General features: G+C 43.8%; 1 protein-coding gene across 2 annotated transcripts in view; it reads right to left on the reverse strand.

Annotated features, from left to right (window-relative positions):
- The window catches only part of ADGB (androglobin), a 422,031-nt gene that overhangs the window by 216,642 nt on the left and 178,848 nt on the right, over nucleotides 1-26,541 (reverse strand). The window contains exons 12-13 of one of the 2 annotated variants that reach the window (XM_077486347.1): nucleotides 14,124-14,214; nucleotides 11,112-11,229 (exon numbers count right to left, since the gene is read on the reverse strand). In XM_077486347.1, coding sequence (XP_077342473.1) covers nucleotides 11,112-11,229; nucleotides 14,124-14,214 — 209 coding nt within the window. Of the gene's footprint in view, nucleotides 1-11,111; nucleotides 11,251-14,123; nucleotides 14,215-26,541 lie in introns of both variants that reach the window. The other variant, XM_077486346.1, reaches the window with a different exon arrangement.

Raw genomic sequence — 26,541 nt, forward strand, 5'->3', positions numbered from 1 at the left:
CTTCCAGGACCTCTGACCCACTTCAGGTGTTGCACCTCTCTGTTGTAGGCCCTTTAAAGTGGTTGTAAACCCTTACAAACCACTTTGACCTACAGGTAAGCCTAGATTAAGGCTTACCTGTAGGTCCAAGAAATATATCCTAAACCTACACAGTTTAGGAGATATTTGCCGAAAGACAGGCACCGCTGTGCGCGCTGCTGTCAACCGCGATATGCCGCGAGTGGCGGCTCCCGTGCGCATGCGCGGGAGTGACGTCATCGCGGCTTCATTGAATGACAGCGGCGGAGCAGCGAGACCCACCGAGAAGATGGATGCTCCGGACTACAGGGGACAGCGGTGACTTCGCTGGCTCCTGTGTCAGGTAAGTGACACATAATGGACTACTATGCGATGCATAGTAGTCCATTATGCTTTACCTTTGCAGGGAATCAAAGAGGAAGTAAACCCATCAGAGTTTACTTCCTCTTTAAACTCACCTTGATACAAAGTTAGAGCTCTGCAGCCTAGGGAGCAGACAGGTCATGGGTGGTAGAGCTAAAGGTTGGTGAAAAACTGCAAAACTGTGTTTGTAGAGGCTGACAAGTGGTAGGCTTGGACAGCTTGATAGTTAGGATTGCCCTTTGTGTACTCAGTGCTGGGACATGGCTAGGATGTTGTTTTTGACATTTTTGAACTGTTTATTTTTGGAGCATTGTACAGCAGCTGTATAATATAGCCTGTAGATAGCCCAAATAAATACAACACTGATACCATACTACTAGAAAGGTATCTGTACGTGAAAAGGTTGCCCACCCCAGGCAGCATTATACTCACCACTTATTCCCAGCTCACACTATTCTAGATAAAGACTATTCTAGATATAAAATCGTAACATAATTTCAATGGGGGGGTCCATCAATGGGGCAAAGGCACTCTAGAGAGAAATTCTGCACATTTCAGAATTTCAACATTTTAGAGACATTTCAGAGAGAGCAGAGGATAGAAAACACTGATCTGTAACACTTCTTCAACTTCCAGGCTCCAACCACCTGTACCAGTTGAACATGAGAAGCCTCCCAACAGTGTTACATCAGGACCCAAACACTCTCCCTCTCCTTCAGGGTTGAGCACTGAAAGCAATGTCTCAATAGCATGAGTTCAGAGAGCCACCATTTAAGGCTTCAACTCGACCAACTTGCCAGTGATGAGCTGTCTGACCTACTTCTATCTCTACCTCAAGACAATATTTTGAATCCCTGGCATCTTGAATTGTGAATGGGGTGCATAAAGGTTTTAGAAGCAATTTGACAATCTGGTACCCACCTCGAGTCTCAACTGTCATAGCAGAGATGTCATTGTGCAATGCCTCACCAACATTGAACACAAGTGATCTCAGCAATATTGAAATCTATCCCTCCTACAGTAAAATCACCTTGAGAATCAGAACAGGAGGAATAGCATGCAAATCCAAGTTATTACTGAAGCAAAAGCAAATATAGATTTTAAGGCTATGGTACCAGGGATCAACAATGGACAAATCTCCCTTTAAACCAATTAAAAGTGATTGGGTGCACAAGATCAACGTACTCGGAGGTGAAGTGAGGTCATTTCCCAGATATGTATTGTGCAGAGTTCATATTTGCACATTCAAAGAAAAAATAATACATAAGGCATCGTCCAAAGGTATTATTTTTTCAAAATAAAAAAATAAATCTCTCTCTCAGAATGCCATTAAAGTCATGACATCCCCAAGTACCTACTGGATGCCATCCAACAATTTGGCCACACATATACCTGGGGCCACTGCTTTAGCCTAACGGGGAGGAGCACCTATGAATGGTCCCCTTTAGCATCAGCTTGTTCAGTTACGATTTGAAAATGAAAGTTAGAAGCTAACTGGTTGCCCTGCACAGCTGCTCAAGTGTTAGTAAATTACGCCCCCCAGCATTCAAGACAACTCCAGAGTCTGTTTTAGCTTACAGACTGGACATCCACAGAACCACTGTCTGTACCAGGACCACAGTGCATCCGCAGAACCTAGAGGTCTTTATTCAGACTTGGCGCCAGATCTCAGGACCCAGTAACCAATGAAACCTAATAGAGCAAGAAGACAAGATAATGATGTAGCAGCACACACTATGCAGTGTCCCAGATCCTTTATTGTTCACTGTCAAAGGATGTTAGAACACAGGATGCCCCTGATGACTTTAGTTGTGATGAAATGTGTAGGAGAGAGAAATATCATGTCATCATCAATCAAAACTGGAAGTGAGTCACCATGTTCCTTGGATTGAGATTTTCCATACAGAGCTGAGTTCCATGACCGGATGTGAGCTAATGTGTAGTAAAAACCCCTGTTTTTTTACAAAGTTTGCTAGAAAGGGTATATAGCAGTGTGCAGATAGCTCGCCCAGTATTTCTAGTGCTAACATGTGGCCACACCCCTTTAGCACCTAATGGATTATATATCTGTAGAAGCTATTGAGATTTGAGCACAGGTATTTCTTGCTTCTATTACAATAATGGATGACACACTAAAATGACTACAACTCAACAGAGCATAGTTAATGAGAAACTTGCTGTTTGCTTTGTGCACAGTTGTTAAGTTTGACTGTTACTGTTTGGCACTGTTCTGTGGACCCTGCAACACCACTTGCACGCAAATATAAGCACACAGGCTTTGCCAGCAATCACATACATTCACCTCCATGGTCCCTAGGGTAAATCTTTTATAGCCCTTCCAAGACAATTAATTAGTGTATAATCCAAAGACAGTCCTATAGCGAGCTAAAACTTTAATACCAGAGGTGTAGATCTATACTGTAATCATACAAGATAATCATATACTGTAGATAACTAATTTCACTGCAGAGTGCAGAGCTGCTAACCCACATATAATGCACATCCTAATAGCGGAGTTTGCTCTGTAGAAGGGGTTTAATGTGCCTAATCCTTTACCGCCTAAACTCTGAGAGGCCTCTGTCCTTCAATCATTTTGAAATTGTTATACATACTTAAAATGTTCACTACCCAGACCCATTATCAGTGTGGAGATGTACACCAAATTGATAGCATTCCTCCAAATTGCTGGGAGAACTGGGGTCTCCTTTCCTGTGGAGGCTCCTAGAAACTACTCTGGTTTACATAGTTGTTATACTTGTTGTTGCCTGTATAAACACAACCAGAATACATACACATTTAAAAAAAAACTCCATAATCTCCCTTTTCTTGGATACACACCCAACTATATAACTACATGTTTAGTATATTGTCTATGATATCCCCTCTCTAACTTGCCATTGACACTCATACTGCCTATTAATACACACAATTTTTCTTCTGCACCTTGTGTACCCCTGTTGTTGCTTACCTCTACACCACTTAGGGGTGGCAGGTGTCCAAACCTACTTAATAATAGGATGTCAGATATCAGAAGGCTAGATTTAGCCAACTCCTACCTTTACACCAGTCCCAAAACCACCTTTTCCACCTATACTTAGCCTACCTCTGCAACCTACCCTTTTCTTTTCATCTTAACTAGCCCCCTCTTTACTATCCTCACCTGTATACCTCTCCCTACTATTCTTAGCCCTGCTTCCCACCACCATTGCTCTTCTGCACCTGGTACAGCTACAGTGCCCCCCCCCCCCCCCTCCTCCCAATAGCCAAGATTGAGCTTATTTCTCTAATGCCACGTACACACAACCGGATTTTCCAGCAGGCTAGGTCCGACGGTCTTCCCGACTGACTTTCGGTGGAGTTCTGACGGACTTTCCCATCGAATGGACTTAGCCACACACAAATCGACTGAGTCCATTCGTAAGTCCATTTGTTTTGACCGTGATGACGTAAACGGGACTAAACAAGGAAGTTCAATAGCCAGTAGCCAATAGTTTCCCTTGCGTCATATTTGGTCCGTCATACCAGCACACAGAAGAATGGTTTTCCCAATTTTAGTCCGTCACAATTGAGTCCGTTGAATAGATTTGAAACATGTTCTATTTCTAGGTCTGTTGGATTTTTTTTTTGAAAAACTATCAGACTAGCCCATGCACGATCAGATTGTCTGACGGACTAATCCCTTTCGGACCTAATCTGACGGAAAGTCCGGTCGTAAGTACGTGGCATTAATGTCAGGGCCTTAATATCCCAGAAAAAAAGACCAAAACACTGTGTGATCTGAAATTCTATGTCCCAAATTTATAAGAAACATTTTTTTTACAAACAGAAAGCTTCCATATACATGACAAAGTTCACCATGCTTACCATAGCATGTCCCCAGACTTCAAATCTAAAGGAGTTCTCATTGCACAGATGACCTTCACAAACCTTTAACAGTGCAGTGGTAATGGCATATAGACAGAATAGGTCCCTGATTCAGGTATCATTCGTGGTGCTGCCCTCTGCATTCAGACTTCACGTTTGTTAGCATTTGTGAAGATCAAAGTTGCACGGAAACATTAGTGTGTGTTTGTCTATACAGTATATGAGGGGAGCAGATCTGTCTGTTTAAGCCAGCCTTTCTCAACCTTTTCAACACAGAGGAACCCTTGAAATTGTTCTCTGGTCTCGGGGGAACTTCTGCTAAAAATTAGAAATCTACAACTCATGATACATTAGTGTAATGGTCAGTGGGATGAATGGTCCTTACACTTGTGGTCATTGGGAAGAATTACCCCCTTACAGATAGTTAAAAAGATCAATGGTGTGAGTAGGAACTTATCTGAGAGGCAGAAATTGCCCAATGCTGAAGAAACCTCTAGCGACCTCTGGAGGAACCCTGGTTGAGAATCACTGGTTTAAACTGTACTCTGCTCCTTAATATTAAAGTTTATGTGACCCCTCACCTTATAAAATATATATACAGTACCTCACAAAAGTGAGTACACCCCTCACATTTGTATTAATATTTTATTATATTTTTTCATGTGACAACACTGAAGAAATTACACTTTGCTACAATGTAAAGTAGTGAGTGTACAGCTTGTATAACAGTGTAAATTTGCTGTCCCCTCAAAATAACTCACACATTAACACACAGTGATTAATGTCTAAACTGCTGGCAACAAAAGTGAGTGCACCCCTAAGTGAAAATGACAAAATTGGGCCCAATTAGCAATTTTCCCTCCTGGTGTCATGTGACTCATTAGTGTTACAAGGTCTCAGGTGTGAATGGGGAGTAGGTGTGTTAAGTGTGGTGTTATTGCTCTCACTCTCTCATACTGGTCACTGGAAGTTCAACGTGGCACCTCCTGGCAAAGAACTTTCTGAGGATCTGAAAAAAAGAATTGTTGCTCTACATAAAGGTGGCCAAGGCTATAAGAAGATTTCCAAGACCCTGAAACAGAGCTGCAGCATGCTAGAGAAGACTATACAGCGGTTTAACAGGACAGGTTCCACTCACAACAGGCCTTGTCATGGTCAACCAAGGAAGTTGAGTGCACGTGCTCAGCGTCATATCCAGAGGTTGTCTTTGGGAAATAGATATATGAGTGCTGCCAGCATTGCTGCAGAGGTTGAAAGGGTGGGGGGTCAGCCTGTCAGTGCTCAGACCATACGCTGCACACTGCATCAAATTGGTCTACATGGTGTCATCCCAGAAGGAAGCCTCTTCTAAAGATGATGCACAAGAAAGCCCGTAAACAGTTTGCTGAAGACAAGCAGACTAAGGACATGGATTACTGGAACCATGTCCCGTGGTCTGATGAGACCAAGATAAACATATTTGGTTCAGATGGTGTCAAGTGTGTGGCGGAAACCAGGGGAGGAGTACAAACACAAGTGTGTCTTGCCTACAGTCAAGCATAGTGGTAGGAGTGTCATGGTCTGGGGTTGCATAAGTGCTTCCGACACTGGGGAGCTACAGTTCATTGAGGGAACCATGAAGGCCAACATGTACTGTGACATACTGAAGCAGAGCATGATCTCCTCCCTTCGGAGACTGGGCCACAGGGCAGTATTCCAACATGATAACGACCCCAAACACACATCCAAGATGACCACTGCCTTGCTAAAGAAGCTGAGGGTAAAGGTGATGGACTGGCCAAGCATGTCTCCAGACCTATACCCTATTGAGCATCTGTGGGGCATCCTCAAATGGAAGGTGGAGGAGCGCAAAGTCTCTAACATCCACCAGCTCGGTGATGTCGTCATGGAGTAGTGGAAGAGGACTCCAGTGGCAACCTGTGAAGCTCTGGTGAACTCCATGCCCAAGAGGGTTAAGGCAGTGCTGGAAAATATTGGTGGCCACACAAAATATTGACACTTTGGGCCAAATTTGGACATTTTCACATAGGGGTGTACTCATTTTTGTTGCAAGCTGTTTAGACATTAATGGCTGTGTGTTAAGTTATTTTGAGAGGACAGCACATTTACACTGTTATACAAGCTGTACACTCACAACATTATAGCAAAGTGTCATTTCTTCAGTGTTGTCACATGAAAAGATATATTAAAATATTTACAAAAATGTGAGGGACGTACTCACTTTTGGCTTGGAGAGGTAGAGGTGGAGAGAAACAGCAGTACACTGTGAATGGCTGTTCAGGGGGACATGTCAGCACAAGTATGATCATTGGAAGACAGGCAGACTGTCTTCACAGAACAGCCAGAAAACTAACCACACTGGGTAGGATGTGCTTCGGTGCCCAGCTTGGTCACTTTGAAATATGAGAGCAGGGGGACTGGCAGGATCACCAAGTATTTCACACAAAAGAATCAAAAGAGAACACAATACTTTTTAATACAAGTACATGGTACAACAGAAACATATCAGGAATATGAAACATATTCCTAAAAATACAGAAGGCTGCAAAACAGGTTTTCCTTACACTGGAGACCATTTAATGTGAAAATATAACCCTTCTTTTAAGAATTTTTATAGTGAAAGAAATATGAAGGTTGCCATTTTTGAAAATATGAGGCTGCTAATCATTTATTGAAAATTCTTACTGCCTGGCTGTCTTGTTGATCCCCCAGAATTATTACTTTCTGAGCCACTTGCTACGTAGGAACACCTATGCAAATCTGAAGATATGACTTTCTTGTGACTGTTTAGCTGTTCTAGGACAAGGACAAAATGTATTGGTGACCTAGGAAAAGTGTGTGGGCCGCTCAGACTCGATAGGGAGGGGGTATATAGACAGTGCATCTGCAGCTGCTGCTAGAGTGCTGAATACCCAAAAGAGGGGAGGGACCTCTGTGTCCCATGATGTACTCAAAATAAAGGATTTTATAGGCAAGTATGACGAAAAAACCCAATTTTATTTTTCATACATCATGGGACACAGAGTAAGCCCTTGTACACACAGTCGGACATTCCGACAACCAAATCCGTTGGATTTTGTCCGTCAGATTTTGTCCGACGGATTTTGTCCAAAACTGTTGCATACCCACGGTCGGACAAAGTTGTCAGAAAATCCGATCGTTCAGAACGTGATGACGTTATTTCATTACGACGGGACTACGTTCAGGCTAGTAACCAATAGCTTTGATGTAGGAATTTGATCTGAGCATGCGTGGCACTTTGTCCGATCGGAATTCTCTACACATGATCGGAGTATGTCCGATCGGAGCATTTTGTCAGAAAATGTTACCAACAAGTTGGAAAACTTGGTCCGTCGGATACTCCGACGGAAACAGTCCGATGGAGACCACACACAGTCGGAATATCCGACAAAGCGGTCCGAACGGACACATTCCGTCGGAATCTCCGACGGTGTGTACAAGGGCTTAGGCTAATATGCATTACCTACTGGGACATCCCAGAGCAATAGCCTTGAGGGGAGGGAGACACCCCGCCAAACAATAGCCATCAGACCTTATACGGCAGCCTGCAGTAAACTGCGACTGAAAGCCGAATCCTCGGCTGCTTGAACATCCACTTGATAACATTTTGTGAACGTATGCACAGAAGACCAGGTAGCAGCCCTACAAATAAATCTGAGCCACAGATATCCGATTGCTAAAAGTCCAGGAGGTTCCTACACCCCTGGTAAAATTAGCTCTCACCCTAAAGGGAGGAGCTTTACATTTGGGACCATAGGCCTGAATGACCAATTGGCAGACCCAATTGGCAATGGAAGTTGCCTGCCCCTACTTGGGTCCTTTTGGTAAAACAAAAAAGTAGTCTCTGCAGATCTAGACAAATAAAACTTGACTGCCCATACAACGTCCAAGAGGAATGCAGTCGTCTCTCTTGCACCGAAAGAGGCTGAGAGAAAAAAGAAGGCAATATAATGTCCTGATTTAAATGAAAGGCTGACACCACCTTTGGCAGAAAGGATGGGACAGGTTGTAACACAACCGTGTCATGGTGAAGTATGGTTCCCCACATGAAAAGGCCACCAACTCCGACACCCTTCTAGCTGAGGTGATGCCAAATGCCAATCAGGAAGGCTAGCTTGTGTTACAGCAAGTCTAATGGAATTTCCTTGATGGGTTCAAATGGTTGTTTTTGTAACACAGACGGCATCAAGTTCAAGTTCCAAGGACACATAGGTGACCTAATGGGGAGAAGCAAATGAATTGCCCCCTGTATAAAGGTTCGGACCAGCGAATGGGAGGCTAAAGGCCTTTGGAAGAATACTGACAGGGCTGAAATCTGACCTCTGATTGTACTCAAAGCCAATCTGATTTCCACAGCTGACTGTAGAAAAGAGAGAATTCTCCCAATTACGTATTTCCAAGGATGCCATTTTTTGGCTTCACACCAAGCAATATAAGTCTTCCAGACCTTATGATAGATCTTCCTAGTGACCGCCTTTCCAGCATTCACTAGGGGAGACACCACTGGTCCCAAGATGCCACATTCCTTTAACACCCTGGCTTAAATAGCCATGCCGTCAAATTTAGAGACTGTAAATTGGGGTGGAATATAGGACCCTGAGACAGTAGATTGGGGCGACGTGGAAGCGCCCATGGCCCGTCTATTGTCAGTCTCACAATCTGCGGGAACCAGCACCTTCTGGGCCAGGCTGGTGCCATCAGAATGACTGGAACCCCCCTCTCTCCGAATCCTGCACAACAAATGTGGAAGGAGAGGGATCGGAGGGAAAGCATAAACCAGGAAGTACTGGTTCCATGGAACTACCAGAGCCTCTGCTCCAATTGCCAGAGGATCTCTTGATCGGGACACAAACTGCTGTAGCTTGTTGTTGAACCTGGATGCCAGTAGGTCAACCTCTGGCCATACCCAAAGTTGGTAAATTTCCTGAAACACCCTGGGTGTAGGGAAAATTCCCCCAGGTAGATCTGCTGTTGGCTGAGATAATCTGCCTTCCAGTTCTCTATTCCCAGGATATGGACTGCAGATAGAATCAGCACATGTCCCTCTGCCCAAGATAGTATTGGTTCGACTCCTTCAGAGTTGAATGACTCCTGGTACCACCTTGGCGGTTTATATAGGCCACTGCAGTGGCATTGTTGGACTGAACCGTGATAGGACAGTACTGAAGCTCTACCGTCCAGGACCATAGGGCCAGACGTACTGCTCGTAATTCCAGGACATTGATGGGCAGGATCTGTTCTGTGCTTGACCATTTCCACAGAGCTGTGAGCCCCTCTAGGGTCACTCCCCAGCCTGAGAGACTGGCATCTGTAGTCAGTACTATCCAAGTTACAAGGAGTAAGGATTTTCCCTTTCGCAGGTTCTGACCCTGCATCCACCAGGCTTAGGCTTAAGCGTGCTCGAGGAGATAAGAACATTGGATAATGCAGGGCTTGTCCTCTTCTGTTCCAAGCCAACAAGTCTTGTTGTAAAGGCCTGGAATGGAACTGGGCATAGAGCACTGCCTCGAAGGAGAACACCACCCTCCCTAGAAGACTCATACAGACCCGAATGGAGGGTTGTCTGGTGCCTCTTATCTGACACACTTGATCCTTCAGGGCGCAGATCCTTATGGGTGGCAAAAATTACCTTTGCTTGGACGGTATCTAGGATCAGACCTAAATACTTTGAGCTGGTCTCAAGGTTGACTTTTTGGTATTTATGATCCAGCCTAAGCTTTCCAAATACTGCACTGGGCATGTTATGCTCTCGTCTAGAGCCTGTAGTGAGTGATCTCTGAGCAGGGGGTCATCCAGATACCCGAGCACCAAGATTCATTAGGCCCTTAAAAGTCGCAGTACTGGTTCTAGGACCTTTGTGAACAACCGGGGAGCTGTGGCAAGCCCGAAGGGTAGAGCCATAAACTGAAAATAACATTCCTCTACTGCAAATCTAATGAGGCTGAAAGAAGGGTACCTGTAAATACGCGTCTTTTATATTGATGGAGGCTAAAAAGTCTCCCATCTGGAGTGAGGCTACTACTGAGCGGACAGACTCCATCCAAAAGGACTGGATCATTAGATACTGGTTCAGGAATCTTAGGTCCAAAATGGGCCTTGTGATCCCCTTTGGATTTTGAACAGTAAACAGGTTCAAGTAAAACCCCACTCCCCTTTCGGATCCTCTACAAACCTCTACAATCACTCCTTGATGCACTAAATGATGTAATGCCTGAAGCAATAAGTCTTTTTTTGGAGGATTCAATGGAACATTGGATCTTAGAAACCTCTGAGAGTTAACTCCCCCGCAACTCCAGCTTGTAACCACAGGATATAGTTGAGGTAGTGGTCCAAACGATCTTCTTTCTACCTTTTGAAAAAAAGTATTGGTGCCAGGTCAACAACTGCAGTCTTTTTCCTGTGAATCCTAGTAAGGTGCTGTACACCTAAGTGAGGGTCGTGCTGCCCACATAGGGATGCACAGGTATTCCATGCATCCCTATGCAGGCAGTCCCATGCATGTCAATTAGCATGCAACAGTGGCATGGACACACAGCCCCTAAATTGGTACGTGGCAAAACAGTTTAAGCAGGTTTATCACCATAATTAACCACTGGATCTCAGGAGGTCGAAATATCTGTGATAGAATACTGAGGAAAAAACATGATAATAGTCCACTTGGACAGTACTTGGGACTAAATGGGGATGAAGAAGAGGGCATTAGCATGTATAAAAAAAGATTTAATCGCGAGGGGCAGCAAATGTTTTGCGTGTGCATGTGTGTGTTTCTCTCTAGTATTTGAGTATTGATGTTGGTCTGATGCACATCCTACTTCACAAATATTCACATACTATTTTCCTGTTACCTGTAGATCGTCTCCAAAACTTGATTGTAAATTTTTGTTCATATCTGTAATGCTTTCCTGGACATTCTCTTCAGCTTCACTCACAGACACTAGACTGGACATCAGAAGGGAGCTTCTCCTGGAAGTGCCAACAATATTTCTAAGCAATAAAACAAACATCCCAAATTAGCTATATATTTAGTTATTATGTTTAATGTATTCCTTAAAGCTGAATACCAGGTAATATTTGCAGAGATACATTGGTCCAGCTTGGACAATGTAACTATGCATGTGTCATACCTGGCCAATTCATGTGGAAGTGGTAAATCGCTGTAGTAGGCACCACTAAAACAGTGATTGCTCCGGGCTTCATGGTCCCGTGCCAAGTGGCTGTCCTGCTGCTTAGTGAAAACAGAAGATTGCTCACTTGGCACGGGCCCATTCACAGAAAACTTCACATTTTCACAATCAATGCAAAGCCATCTTTGATTGGACAAGGTGAAGGTCATGATGTCACCGGCCCTCCTCTCCAGCTCATTCAATCAGAGCATGCTTTGCATGCATTAAGAAAATGCAAAGTGTTCTCTGAATGGTGCCCATGCTGAGTGAGTGACCTCTTGTATACACTGTGCAGGAGGGCAGCTGCTCTGGACAAAGAAACTAGCAGTGATTACCATAGTAGTGGTGCCTACTACAGTGATTTCCAGCTTCCATCGGGATCAGCCACGTATGGCACATAAATACTTGCATTGGTTCAAGCTGGACAAATGTAGCTATGCAAAAATAGCCATACCCAGAATTCAACTACAACATGTATGATGGAACCGCTTGGCACCAAGATTAGGTGCTTCCGCCAATAACAGTGCCTCCTGCCCTCCAACCGTTCCAGCAGACCATCCCTTTTTATCCCAATCATTGTACACAGACAAGCTGTGAGGTAAAATCCAAAGGAACGACTGTTTATTGAAACTCAGACATGCTTTTTTTTACCCCACAGGAGGACAGTCCCCTCCTGATCATATTACCCCAACAATACAAACTGTACACAAGAATATAATTAACATAGCTAAACAACAACCAACATACACTATAAACATACCTAGACAATGTTGTGATTAATCAGATATCCCCCTCCAGGCCAGACTTCAAGGCCCCAAGGTCACAACAAAGTACATTACACATCACATCCCACAATAGTTTGTAGTAGACAATATGTGAAGTACCGTATTTATCGGCGTATAACACATGCCGGCGTATAACACGCACCCCAAGTTTAGGAGGGAATTTTAAGGAAAAAAACTTTTAGGAGGGAAGTTTAAGGGAAAAAAAAAAAAACTTACATGTATATGCCCATCAGTGTCATCTGCAGCCTTGTCCACCATTGCAGCCTTGTCCACCATTGCAGTCTTATGCAGCCTTGTCCACCATTGCAGCATTATGCAGCCTTGTCCACCATTGCAGCCTTATGCAGCCTTGTCCACCATTGCAGCCTTATGCAGCCTTGTCCCCCATTGCAGCCTTGTCCCCCATTGCAGCCTTATGCAGCCTTGTCCACCAGTGCAGTCTTGTCCCCCATTGTAGTCCTATGCAGTCTTGTCCCCCATTGCAGTCTTGTCCCCCATTGCAGCCGTGTCCCCCATTGCAGCCGTGTCCTTTTTTTTTTTTTTTAAATGCCACCGAGATACAGAGCCGGATGTGTATCTTAGCGGCGTGCGGTAGTTCTCGGCGGGCCTCTGGCCGCCTTCGGCTCTTCTCGGGCAGCTTTCGGCGACCTTTGGCCGTTCTCGGAAGCTTTCGGCCGCCGAGAAGAGCCGAAGGCGGCCGAAAGCTTCCGAGAACGGCCGAAGGCAGCCGAAAGCTGCCAAGAAGAGCCGAAGGCAGCCAAAAGTCGCCTTGAAGAGCCGAAGGCGGCTGAAAGCCACCAGGAGGCTCAGAATTTTGGGGGATCGGCGTATAACGCGTACCCACGATTTTCCCCTGCTTTTAAGGGGAAAAAAGTGTGTGTTATACGCCGATAAATACGGTAATTAATAATGGGATGGATCTTCTTACAATAAATACATTATAGCAGGAAACACCAGACAGGTTGCTTTAAAGCGGGAGTAAACCCGCTGATTTTTTTTTTTTTTTTACACCTGCAAGGGAAAAGGCATAATGAGATAGTATGCACCGCATACTAGATCATTATGAGATACTTGCCTTAGAACGAGGTTCCGGCATCTCACTCGGTCCTCGCCGAGGGAGCTGACATGTTCCCTCAGTGTGTCTTCCGGGTATCGTGGCTCCGACGCTGTGAGTGGCCAGAGCCGCAATGTCGTCACTCCCACACATGCGTGTGGGAGTTTTCTTCCTGGCAAGGTCCGGCGTCTGCCGTACTTTCAGCCGAGAATCCCCTGTGCGCATGCGCAGCTGAAGTCAGCAGCTCATTGCGAGAGGAATATATCTCCTAAACCGTACTTATTATAGGCTTACCTGTAGGTTAAAGTACAACATTTAACTATACAACCACTTTAAGCTGATCACATTATCTGCTATGAGTCCCACAGTGTGGAGCAGAGTCTGTGTGTTCTGGGGAGACACAAACCCAAATCAGCATCCCCCGGGCACACACCTCCCAAAGAGCAGTATTTTCCCAAATGAAAGGGCCCATAGTCAGTGGGTATAAGGCTTGCCCCTAGTCCTCTTCAAAAGCCCCTGTCCTGCTTAGGTCTGTCACAACATGTTACAGTGATACAATCTCTTTCTGAAAAAGCAGTATCTATAAATAACAAAGCCATACATATTTATGAACTAGCTGCTATCTGTAATGCAAGTCAATCTACATTTATAGCTGTACCAACATAAATAAATAAACTAAAACCAAAAGAGAAGCGTGCCTGTGCTCACCTAGTTTGTTGGAGAACAGTTGGTTGTATACAAGAAGTAGTGTGCTGTAAACTGCTGCTATTTGCCACCAATTGGTTTTATACATAAATAATTTTTTTTCTGAACTTTTTTTTTTACTTATATAATGCTTGTATTTTTTATACCTACCTTTCGGTGGGCACAGTAAGTGGATTTAGTCGAAAGTTCAGAAAAGGTGTGCTGATTTCTACAAACTGGTCAGGTTTCTTTTCTACTTGCACTGTCATTAAAAATAGAATAAAAATTAATTTCTCTAAAAGCAAAAATATATTTACATAGGTTTATTGTAAAAGTACATACCTCTATCCTGTATAATAACAAAATAATGAAAGAAAAATGATAATGCATTAGAATAAAATGCAAAGTGAAAAAAGCTTTTGCTTATTAGAACAATGGATGGGAAGGGGCTTTTTTTTATCTCTTTTCTTATGTATGAGAAACTCTTTGAGGCCTGGTTCACACCTATGCATTTTTTAGTGCATTTTTAGTTTGTCAGAAACACATTACAGTCCATTTAACATGGTTTCTTATGGATCGTGTTCACATCTATGCATTTCATGGAAAGGGCCAGGGATTTTTTTTTACTGGTTTTTGGTTCCATAGACCTTAATAGATCAAAAATGTGTATTAAAAAACTCAAAATGCACCTGGGCTATACAAACTGCAACCTGCATAGGTGTGAACCAGGCCTTAAGTTTTAAATGATTGTAAAGTCTCATTTTTTTTCAATAAAATTAACAGACATGTAATACTTAGCTGTCCTGTGTAGTGGATTTGCACAGAACAGCTCAGATCCTCCTCTTCTTGGGTCCCTCGTCGGTGCTTTTAGTCCCTCCCTCCCGTTCAGTGCCCCTACAGCAAGCAGTTTGCTATGGGGACAGCTGAGTTGAGTCAGATTTCCGTGTGCCTATTCAGACATGGGCCCACCCCCTCTCTCCCATGATTGACTGACTTTCACAGCAGCCGTAGCCAATGGCGCAGTTGCTGTGTCTCAGCCATTCAGGAGGGAGAGGCTCAGACGGCCGAGACACTCATGGACATCACTAGACAGAGAGGGGGCTCAGGTAAGTATTAGGGATGCAGGAGTGGCTGAATACATTAAGAATGCATTAAGATAATGTATTAAGATGAAAAACCTGACTTTACAACTCCTTTAACAGGTCAGTACAACCAAATGTAATATTTATTTATGGATAGATGCTAGCAGAGTGAATAACACATCTGCTTCTTCTGTCTTTCAAGGACTCACAAAATTTTCTCATCTCCTAGGTCTCATTCTTCCTTCTGCATTCATCATTGTATAAACTGAACAAAATGTAAATTAGACTACATGGCACTAGTAGGGATATTTTTTATTATTTTTAACATTCTTTTTTCAGGAATGGGCTGCATCACATACATTCTGAGGAAGAAGTCGTACAAGTCATTTTCATAAAGAGCAAAAGAGTTCTCAAATGAACTTGTACATACGGTAGTATATTCAAGAAGACAAAAGGTAAAAAAATTGCTCATTGTCATGTACATCACACGGTAATTTACATATACAGAGAAATGTTACTGGTGTGTGTGTGTGTGTGTGTGTGTGTGTATATATATATATATATATATTTATAAGATCGTGATTTTCAAAATTGGAAATAGGGAGGCTTACATCTGAGGAAGTTCCCCTGAGAAGAAGAAAAAAAAAAAGATTAGGGAGGGGAAAGGAAAAGGTGAGTCTCCATGGAGGACACGGCCTGCAGATTGGGGAGAACAGCTCATCCCATGAGAAACAGGAACGGAAGGTGGAGGAGAAGGGTGAGCAAAAAAAAGAGGGGGTACGGGGTTGGAGAGGGGGGGGTGGGGCAAAGGAGAGGGGATAGAAGGACTAGTATTTCCTACAAACAAGTGGGGGTCAATGTAAAGCCCCGTACACACGAGAGGACTTATGTCCGACAGACTTCCGAAGGAGTTCCGTCGGAGTTCTGCTGGAATTCCGACGGAGTTCTGACAGACTTTTCGGCTGAGAGGACTTGGCCACACACAATCACACTAAACTCCGGAACGGATTCGAACGTGATGACGTACGACTGGATTCGAATAAGGAAGTTCATAGCCAGTAGCCAATAGCTGCCCTAGCGTCGGTTTTAGTCTGTCGGAATAGCATACACACGAGCAAATTTTTCGAAGGGACCGGGTCCGGCGGAGTTCCTTCGGAAAAATTTGAAGCATGTTCCATATTCTAAAGTCCTTCGGACTTTGGCGAGTCAAAAGTCCGTTGCAGCCCACACACGATCGAATAGTCTGACGGACTCAGTCCGTCGGACTTTGGATGTTGAAAAGTCCGCTCATGTGTACGGGGCTTAAGGAATATCCTCCCACTGGACCACCTGTCTAGTGGGGAGATGTAAAGGTCATGCTCACTTGGACACATATGCATTCAACATGGAAGGTGAAACTCTTGCAAAAGTAAGATCAGATATATAAGTGGATGTAAACCCCCCAATTTTTTTTTTGTAATTATGACTCATATCTGTTACAGCAGAGGATAGCCATTTCATCTGTGCCCAGTCTTGCAATGAACAGTTAATCCAGCTCTGAGCAATCCTCTTATCTTTCTACAGTAAGATAAAAACAGACACACAGAGATATAGGTGTCCATTTCTCCCCCCTTGCTGTGAGTGACAGGTCATTTTCTTAACTCATGCATAAGTGTGAGAGAGGCATTCTGTGTACTTCACATCCCCCCTCTTTTCTTCTCCAGATCTCCCAGGATTGGCTGCTCCACACCAAAGCATGATTGGGCATGCTGAAGTCATGTGGTGACTTTCCTGGGTTTTGACTGGATGTTAGTGATCATGGGGCATATTCCACAAGACCAGCAGAAGTTCAGTGTAAGAAATATCAATGCCTGGCCAAGGGGAGTGTAGAGGTGGGCGGGGAGTCTACTGACATCACGACTCCACCCACTGAGCCCTGGACAACAGATCTGCCCACAGAATCCAGAGTTTTGCAGGGCTCCAAACAGCTAAAGGGGAGATATTTGACAGGTAAGGATACATGCAGGAGGCATGTATATCCTTCTAGATCAGCACTATGGAAGTGATGAGAGTGGGTTTATATCAACTTTAAGGGTACAAGCTGATGCATTCAATGCATAGGTTTTGGGATTTTTTTAAAGCAAAAATAAATCCTCCTATCTTTAGTCTCTATTTAGAATTGCAATTGTCACTGTGTTACATATGTGATCAGCAGACCTACGTCCGGGCATTGGCGTCCTTGTGCCCCCCTTCATGCCCGTGGCTGTGGCATAGGGGGCGTGGTTGTGGCGGTGTGTATTTAGGGACGGTGGCCCGGGTGTGCTCTGGGTTTCTCTGAACCCTCCGTCACATTGGCTTTACATTATCTATGGACTGATCCCTTTCTCTTTCTAACACAGGTACATTTTACAAGCTCACTTAACTTAATTTCTTTTTCCATTGGATGTTTCGGTGATGATCTTTTACCAGGGTCACTCCTGTTTGGCTTCCAGTTTATTCTTTCACCCCTGCATCAATCACCTTCCCCACCAGTCCACCGTTTATTCACTGGTCTCACATCCCATACACTTACCCTCAATATTGTTTCTTGTTCTTTTGTTGTGTTTTTTTTTGTTTTCATTTCACTGTTTTCACCACACTTCACCATTTCCCATACTTACACTAGGGGTGTTCGGAGAGCTCGGAGCCCACCTGGACATCCACCTGTGATGATTGCCGCCCTATACATGCCCTCTTGGCTCCCGACACTGATGCTCTGGGGTGGCCCAAGGTCCTTGACATCCTGCCTTCCAGTGCACATATATTTGTAAGCGATCTTGTCTTTTCCTATTGCAGATATCCTACATGTCTGCTCCTGAAGAGCGGTTTAAAGCCGTGAAACGCGTCGAGCTACTGGTGTATGAGCTACACAACCACCATGATATGTGTCTATACTTCTTCTAACTTGATAGGGTTCCTAAGCCTATTGACAGTGCAAATGTTATTATTTTAACATATATATCCAATTATGAATATGGTAGCCCCTTTTATTTTATCTCGAATATCAATGGTTGTAAATATGTTATTATCAATTATTGCCAGATTACAAATTGGCACCATGTTATGGGTGCATTTCTGTGTACATGGAATGAATTGTATGTAAACATATTTTTATGCATCATTAAATTATTTATTTTCCACCATTCTACTAATTTTGTCATCCTGAGCTTCATTTAAAGTCCTACTTCCTTCTTTGCACCACTGCTGTCCTTTGCCGCAGTGGCGCTTTTGTTTTCAAATGACAGGGATGGAGGCACATGACTTTACTCAGTCATGGTTTAATTTAAAGTCCCGATTTCCCCAATCCTCCCTTTTTTTTTAACAGGCACACACATTTACACAGACACACACACACAAAGCCTGATGTCAGCTCAATAAAAGCTCACACACATTCCAAAAGCCAGCACAGCCACACCACTCTCCTGCAACTGCCCCTGCCTTCTCTAATCCTGCCTCACTTGAGTATAAGCCAAGGGGAGCTTTTTCAGCATAAAAAATGTGCTGAAAAACGCGGCTTATACACAAGTATATATGGTATATTAAAGAGCACAGCATACAGGGATATAGGAAATAATTATAGACACTGACATACTTACACCTACACAGGTTGAACTGGATGGACTATTGTCTTTATTCAACCTTACCTATCATGTAACTGTGTGTGTGTTTTTATTTCTTTTTGACACTGTTTTGGTGAAAGGGTACAATGTACCCCACACTCACATGGGGGTGGGATCTGGGGGCCCCCTTGGTTGAGGCTCTCACCCCATCAACATGGGGAGAGGGTGCTTCGGGGTGGGGGGCAGAGAAAATACAAATTTATCTGAAGTTAGGAATTATCCGAAATAAAAAATGACGCATCTAAACAAATGGAACAAAACCAAATAATAATTAATAATAATAATACATTTTTATTATTATTATTAATTATTAATTTGATATGTTCCATTTGTTTAGATATCGCATTCGTTATTATGGATAATTTGTACCTTCGGATAGTTTCATATTCGTTACATTCACTAACAACCAAATTTGAAAGGAAATTCCAATACCTATAATTTATTAGTTAGTAATAGTTAGTTGTTATATTGGGTTTTTGAATTTTTTTTCTTATTTTTGGGTTTTCGTTTTTGGATTTTCATTCTTATTTTTGGATTTACAAATTTACGAATTTCTGAATATTCGAATTTACAATTTTATCATTTAGAATTTCCCCAAAATTTGGATATTTGGAAAAATTCAGAAATTCGGATATTTCCGAATTAATGAATTTGTCTAAATTCAGAAAAACACTAATTTGGACCTAAACAAACTGCATATGTCTATTTTTTTTATGTTTACCCACCTCTAGTTCTCAATGAGATTAAGGTCTGGGGAGTTTACTGGCCATGGACCCGAAATTTCGATGTTTTGTTCCCCAAGTCACTTAGTTATCGGTTTTGCCTTATGAAAAGGTGCTCCATCATGCTGGAAAAGGCATTGTTTATCACCAAACTGTTCTTGGATGGTTGGGAGAAGTTGCTCTTGGAGGATGTTTTAGTACCATTCTTTATTCATGACTGTGTTCTTAGGTAAAATTGTGAGTGAGCCCACTCCCTTGGCTGAGAAGCAACCCCATACACGAATACCCTCAGGATGCTTTACTGTTGTCATGACACAGGACTGATGGTAGCGTTCATCTTTTCTTCTTAAGACAAGGTTTTTTCCGGATGCCCCAAACAATCAGAAAGGGGATTCAACAGAGAAATTGACTATACCCCAGTCTTCAGCAGTCCAATTCCTGTACATGTTGCAGAATATCAGCATGTCCCTGATTTTTTTCCTGGAGAGAAGTGGCTTCTTTGCTGCCCTTCGACACCAGTTCATCATCCAAAACTTTTCGCCTCACTATATATGCAGATGCATTCACACTTGCCTGCTGCCATTCCTGAGCAAGCTCTGCACTGGTGGTGCCCTGATCCCACAGCTGAATCAACTGTAGGATACGGTCCTGGCACTTGCTGAACTTTCTTGGGCACCCTGAAGCCTTCTCCACAACAACTGAACCTCTCTGATTGAAGTCTATCTATTGGAATGATCCGATAAATGTCTGATTTAGAGTAGGTGCAATCTTAGTAACAGCAATATGCTTGCCTGTGAATCCCTTTTTGTGCAAAGCAAAGTTGACTGCAAGTGTTTCCTTGCAGGTAACCATGGCTAACAGAGGAAGAACAAGGATTTCAAGCACCACCCTCCTTCGGTCTGTTATTCTAACTCAATCAGCATTACAGAGTGATTTCCAGCCTTGTTCCCATCAACACCGACACCTGTTTTTACAAGAGAATTACTGACATGATGTCAGCTGGTTCTTTTGTGGCAGAGCTGAAATGCAGTGGAAATGTTTTTTTGGGGATTACGTTTACATTACATTTTCATGGTAAAGAGGGACTTTGCAATCAATTGCAATTCATTTGATCATAACATAATATTCTGGAGTATATGCAAATTGCCATCATAAAAACTGAGGCAGCAGACTTTGTGAAAATTAATATTTGTGTCATTCTCAAAACTTTTGTCCACAGCTGTAGTACGTCTGCAGTCTCTGACCATCTCCTGTTGTATGTCTGCAGTCTCTGACATCTCCTGTTGTATGTCTGCAGTCTCTGACCATCTCCTGCGGTATGTCTGCAGTCTCTGACCATCTCCTGCTGTATGTCTGAAGTCTCTGACCATCTCCTGCTGTATTTCTGCAGTCTCTGACCATCTCCTGTAGTATGTCTGCAGTAAAGGGGGGCTGCAGGCACAGTAGTTGGTGAGGGAAGATGTGCCTAGGCATGATGGATAGTGAGGGATGGGGGGTCCAGGCATGGTGGGTGGTGAGGGTAGAGGGCTGCAGGTGCAGTGGGTAGTAGGGCAAGGGAGTCTGCAGGCACAGTAGATAATGAGGGAAGGGTCCCAGGTGCTGTGGGTGGTGATGGAAGGACTGCCTAGGCACAAGTAGTGGTTAAGGAAGGCAGGGCTGTAGAGAAAATAATTATGTAGCATACAGAGTAAGAGGTTTCATAATTTATGGGCCCACCAAAATCCTCAGCTCCAGGCACATGATGCTGTAAATCTGGCCCTGACTACCGGGGATGCAAAGGTATCACTTGCGACTGGGCCCTGGTGTTCCACCACTGTGACCACTTCTGACGCTAATATTTTTTTATAATGGCACACAGTAAAATAGTAAAGTGTCATTATAAAAAAAAAAAAAAACACTGACAGATTGACACAATACACACTGGGATCAGTGATTAAAGTGTGTATTGGGCGGTTATTTAACCAGTTCCTGACCAGCAGCCTGCAGTTTTACTGCAGCAGGTTGGGTGAAGCGACGTTGCCTTATGTCAGGCGCGCACCCGCCTAGGGGGCGTGTGTTCGACGATTGTATTTGATTCAAAACCGAACAGACTCCAGGCTCCAGGCCCAGGCCAATTATTTCTGGCCTGGACCTGGTGATCGGTTATGGCGAATTAAATCCTTCCCCTGCCTGTGTAAGTGTAAACACAGACAGGGGAAGTGATGTCATCGCCCCTCGTGGAATCCTTTTCATTACAGATAGAGGAGAGAAGTCATCTCAGAGTAAGTTGCACCAACACTGCACTGACACAATACACACAGGCACACATTTCACCCCCCCAATCACCCCCTGATCACACCCCCAGTTAACCTCTTCACTCCCTGTCACTGTGTCACCAGTGCAGTGTTCATATTTTTCTTTGATCACTGTACTGGTGTCATTTGTGACAATAATCGGTGTTGGGGTACTTAGTAGTAGCCCCAGAAAAGTCTATCCCTCCTAACCCCCCATAAAGGTTTAACCCCTTGATCACCCCATCACCAGTGATCGCCATATTAGTGTAACAGGTGATGCTGGTTAGTTAGTTAGTTATTTTTTATAGCGTCAGGGCACCTGCAGTATATATTACCTGATAAAGGGTTTAAACCCCTGATCACCCGATGGGTGACATCAGTTAGGGTCTTCGTCGCCCCAGGCAGTGTCAGATTAGTGCCAGCAGTGCTAACACCCATGCACGCACCATCCATCTCCCTTAGTAGTATAGTATCTGAGCAGATCAATATCTTTGACCTGATTAGAACTATATTAGCATCCCTGAAAGTTTAGGGTTCCCAAAAATAGGATTTTTATAACCGCTTACCTGTAAAATCCTTTTCTTGGTGTACATCATGGGACACAGCGCCTTAAGTATTTACTTAATGGGTTATAGGCCACCTTTAGGTGATGGACACTGGTATACCCAATCCAGGAAGTTCACTCCCTATATAACCACTCCTCCTTCCAGGAGCACATCAGTTTTTGTAGCAAAGCAATAAACTTAAATCCCAAAAAAAGAGGGGAGGGGCCTCCGTGTCCCATGATGTACTCCAAGAAAAGGATTTTACAGGTAAGCTGTTATAAAAATCCTATTTTCTTTATTGTACATCATGGGGCACAGAGCCTTAAGTAATTACTCAATGGGACGTCCCATAGCAATGTTACTTGAGGGAAGGGAGACACAACCCTGAGGGTAGCCCCAGACTTGAGGACCTATACTTCTGCCTGCAGCACACTGCGCCCATACCCCCATACCCCCTTACATCCACCTGATAAAATTTTGTGAATGTATGCACTGAAGTCCAAGTTGCGACCTTACATATCTGAGCCATGGAGGCCTGATGACGCACTGCCTTAACTTGGAAAGGGGGAATCTTACCCCTTAAATTATAAGTTTGAATTATAACTTGCCGAATCCACTTACAGACAGTGGATTTTGATGCTGCCTGTCCTTTCTTGACCCTCTGGCAGATTAAATGAGACATCAGTCTTACAAATTTAGTAGTAACTAGAGTGACTTTTCTTCCCTGGAACATGGTTTTGGAAAAAATGATGGCAAGGCAATATTTTGGTTTAGGTGAAAATGTAAAACCACTTTTGGCAAAAAGTCTGGACAAGGGCATAACACCACTTTGTCCTCATGAAAAATCAAATATGGCTCTTTACAAGAAAGAGCAGCCAATTCCGAAACCCTGCTTGCTGAGGATATAGCAACCAAAAATACCAACTTCCTTGTCAGAAGGACTGGGGCAATATGTTGCATCTGTTCAAATGGCTGTTTTTGTAACACAGACAAAACTAAGTTCAAGTCCCAAGGGTTCAAGGGAGGTTTGACTGGCAGATTAAGTCGCATCACCCCTTGCATAAAACCCCAGACTAAAGAATGTTTTAAAAGTGGTCTTTGAAATAAGACAGATAAAGCTGAGCCTTTAATAGTACTCAAGGCCAATTTCTGGAAGCTAGCTTCCTTGCATTAATCAGGGTAGAGATAACTGACCCGGAAAGCCCACGTTTCTTCAAAATGTGGGTTTCAATAGCCAAGCCGTTGAATTTAGAGACCGTAAGGTAGGATGGAATATCGGTCCCTGTAAAAGCAGATCTGGCCGTAGTGGGAGGGACCATGGGCCTTCCACTGCCATCTTTAAGATTTCTGCATACCATTATCTTCTGGGCCATGCTGGTGCTACCAGAATTACCCGCTTTCTTTCCAGCTTGATCCTGCAAAGAAATCGAGGCGGGGGAATGCATAGTCGACTGAATAGGGGGGATGCATAGATCAGTGAGAAATGATCCCATGTGGTCACCAACGCATCCATTCCACATGCGAGTGGATCTCTTGTTCTGGCCACAAAGTTGACTAACTTCATGTTGAAAATGGACGCTAGAAGATCTATGTCCAGAGTCCCTCATCTCTGGCAAACAGCCCAAAAAATGTCGGGGTGAAGAGACCATTCCCCTGGGAATAACTGCTGGCGACTCAATTAGTCCACCTGCCAATTCTCTACTCCCGAAATGAAGACTGCCAATAGGCAAGGAACATTCCTTTCTGCTCAAGTTAGAATATGGTTCCCCTCTCTCTGCGCTGAGAGACTCTTGGTGCCCCCTTGGTGATTTATATAGGCCACAGCTGTGGCATTGTTGGATTGGATCCTGACAGGACAATTCCATAACCTGAAAGTCCAGGCCTTTAGAGCCAGACACACTGCCGAATCTCTAGGATATTGATTGAACAAGGTTCTTTCAGCTCTTAACCACTGTCTCTGGACAGTTGTTTTTTCTAGTACTGCTCCCCAGCCTGAAAGGCTGGAATCTGTCGTTACCACTTTCCAGATAACTGGTCTAAAGGATTTTCCTTTCAGGAGATTAGTAGCGTTAGTAACCACCAACTGAGGCTTTGTGACACCCTTGGGGAAAGCTTGAATCGTTTTGTTCCAAGCAGACAGGATACTGTTTTGCAACAGTCTTGAATGGAACTGGGCATAGGGAACTGCTTCGAATCAAGCCACCATGGTTCCTAGCAACCACATGCAAAGGCAAATGAAGGGGTTTCCTTTTGACCTGACCATCCACACCAGCTCTCTTATGGAGTTGATCTTTGCCTGCGGCAAGAACACCTTTTCCTGGGCTGTGTCTATGATCAGACCCAAGTACTCCAGTCTTTTTAGCGGTATTAAGGAAGATTTCTCTAGGTTGAGAATCCAACCCAAACTTTCCAGGTAACTGGTTGTAATGCGTACGCTTTGCTCCAAACCACCGACTGGTCTATTAGCAAAAGATCATCTAGGTATGCTACGACTGTTATGCACTGTGCCCTTAACCTGGCTAGAGTTGGGGCCAGCACTTTTGTGAACACCCGGGGTGCTGTGGCTTGCCCGAAGAGCAGGGCTACAAACTGGAAATGCTGCTGTTCTAACTCGAACCACAGAAACTTTTGGTGAGTGGGAAATATAGGAACATGCAGATATGCATCCCTGATGTCAAACCATGCCAGAAGTTCTCCTCCTAGAAGGATAGAAACTACTGACCTAATCGTCACCATGCAAAATGAGCGGATCTTCAAGAACTCATTTCGATTTTTTAGATCTAGAATGGGTCTGATATCCCCATTTGGTTTTGGTACTATAAAAATATTTGAATAAAACCCCAAACCTTGCTCTTTTGTGGGGATCTGTATGATCACCCCTTGAGATATTAATCGGTCTATTGCCTGAAACAGAGATTGTCTTTTTCTCTGGATCTTTGGAACACTTGACCTCAGGAAACGAGACGGTGGAAAGTCCTGAAATTCCAGCTTGTCCTCAAGCATTACCATTGAGATGACCCATCTGTCCTGAATTTCCTCCTGCCAGACTTCTGAAAAGTGTAGAGATCTTCCCCCCACCTTGGTGAGCGGGGTTGCCTCTTCGTGATGAGGCTTTAGGATTCTGATTTGCAGGTTTCCGACCCCAGGACTTCTTTTGAGCCTGGGTCTGAACCTGAGGCTTTCCTCTATAGTATGACGGCGGAGGCCGTCGCCACTGCCAAGAGACAGAAACCCCTGGCGCAGGGGAAAGAGACAGTTTAAATGAAGGGTGTTTATACTTTCTTTAGAATGGCAAAAGAGTACTTTTCCCACTAGAAATTGTTTGGATACATTTGTCCAAATCTTCTCCAAATAGTCGCTCCCCATGAAAAGAGAAGCCTGTTAGGAGGTTTTTACATGGTGCTTCAGCTGACCAATTTTTTAACCACAGGATTCTACGCATATGCACAAGCATAAGCCTAAGGCGGGGTGCCTGGTGAATAGAATCTTTAATGGCATCTATGGCAAAGCATAATGCTTTTGGTAGTTCAGCCAATTCCCATTGTTGCGCAGGAACCTCTTTAAGGGCCTGTCTAAATTGGTCCTTTTAGCGATTGACAGATGCCTATTGCAGCTACTGTCAGATGCCTATTGCAGCTACTGTAGGTTGAGTAATGGCACATGCCAAGGAAAAAATTGATTTTAACAGAGATTCCAACCTCTTATCTGTTGGATCCTTAAGTATTTGTGCATTGTCTACAGGACAAGTTAGGCTTTTATTCACACTGGAAATGGCAGAATAAACTGCTGGTACTTTCTATCTCTTGGTGAATGTCTCCTCCGTGCTTATGCTTATCCGAGTGATCCCATTCATCAAAAATAAGCTGTTCTAGTAATACAAGGACAGGAAATGCATGTAAAAGGCTGAGAAGGTTTTAAGCAACCCAAGGAAGAAACCAATCTTTCAGGAGACTCCATTAGGGATAGCATGAAAGTGGAACGAACCATGGCCGTAAGAGTTTTTATCAGCAATTTCTCAGATTGTAAAGCTGAAAAAGGTTCATCTACTGTTGTTTCTTCCACAGAGGAATCATCGGTTTGTTTTTCCTCCTGATCGCCTGAGGTTAACACCTCATCCTGTGCCCACTGTTCCCCTTACAAAGGTTCTGAAGTGGAGGAGGGGGATCTTGCACGCTTCCTATCCATTTGAATGGAGGATGCGATTAAAGTCGCTAATCTTCCTTCCAGACCCTGCAGGGTGGAGGAAAGGACATCTTCATTCACGTATACAGGGGCTGAGATGTGAGAAGCAGTTTCACCATCAATTTGTTACAATGGCTCACCCTGGCT

Source organism: Lithobates pipiens, unplaced genomic scaffold, assembly GCF_037356315.1.
Source record: "Lithobates pipiens isolate NorthernLeopardFrog02 unplaced genomic scaffold, aLitPip1_a1.2 Scaffold_18, whole genome shotgun sequence".
Lineage (NCBI taxonomy): Eukaryota > Metazoa > Chordata > Amphibia > Anura > Ranidae > Lithobates > Lithobates pipiens.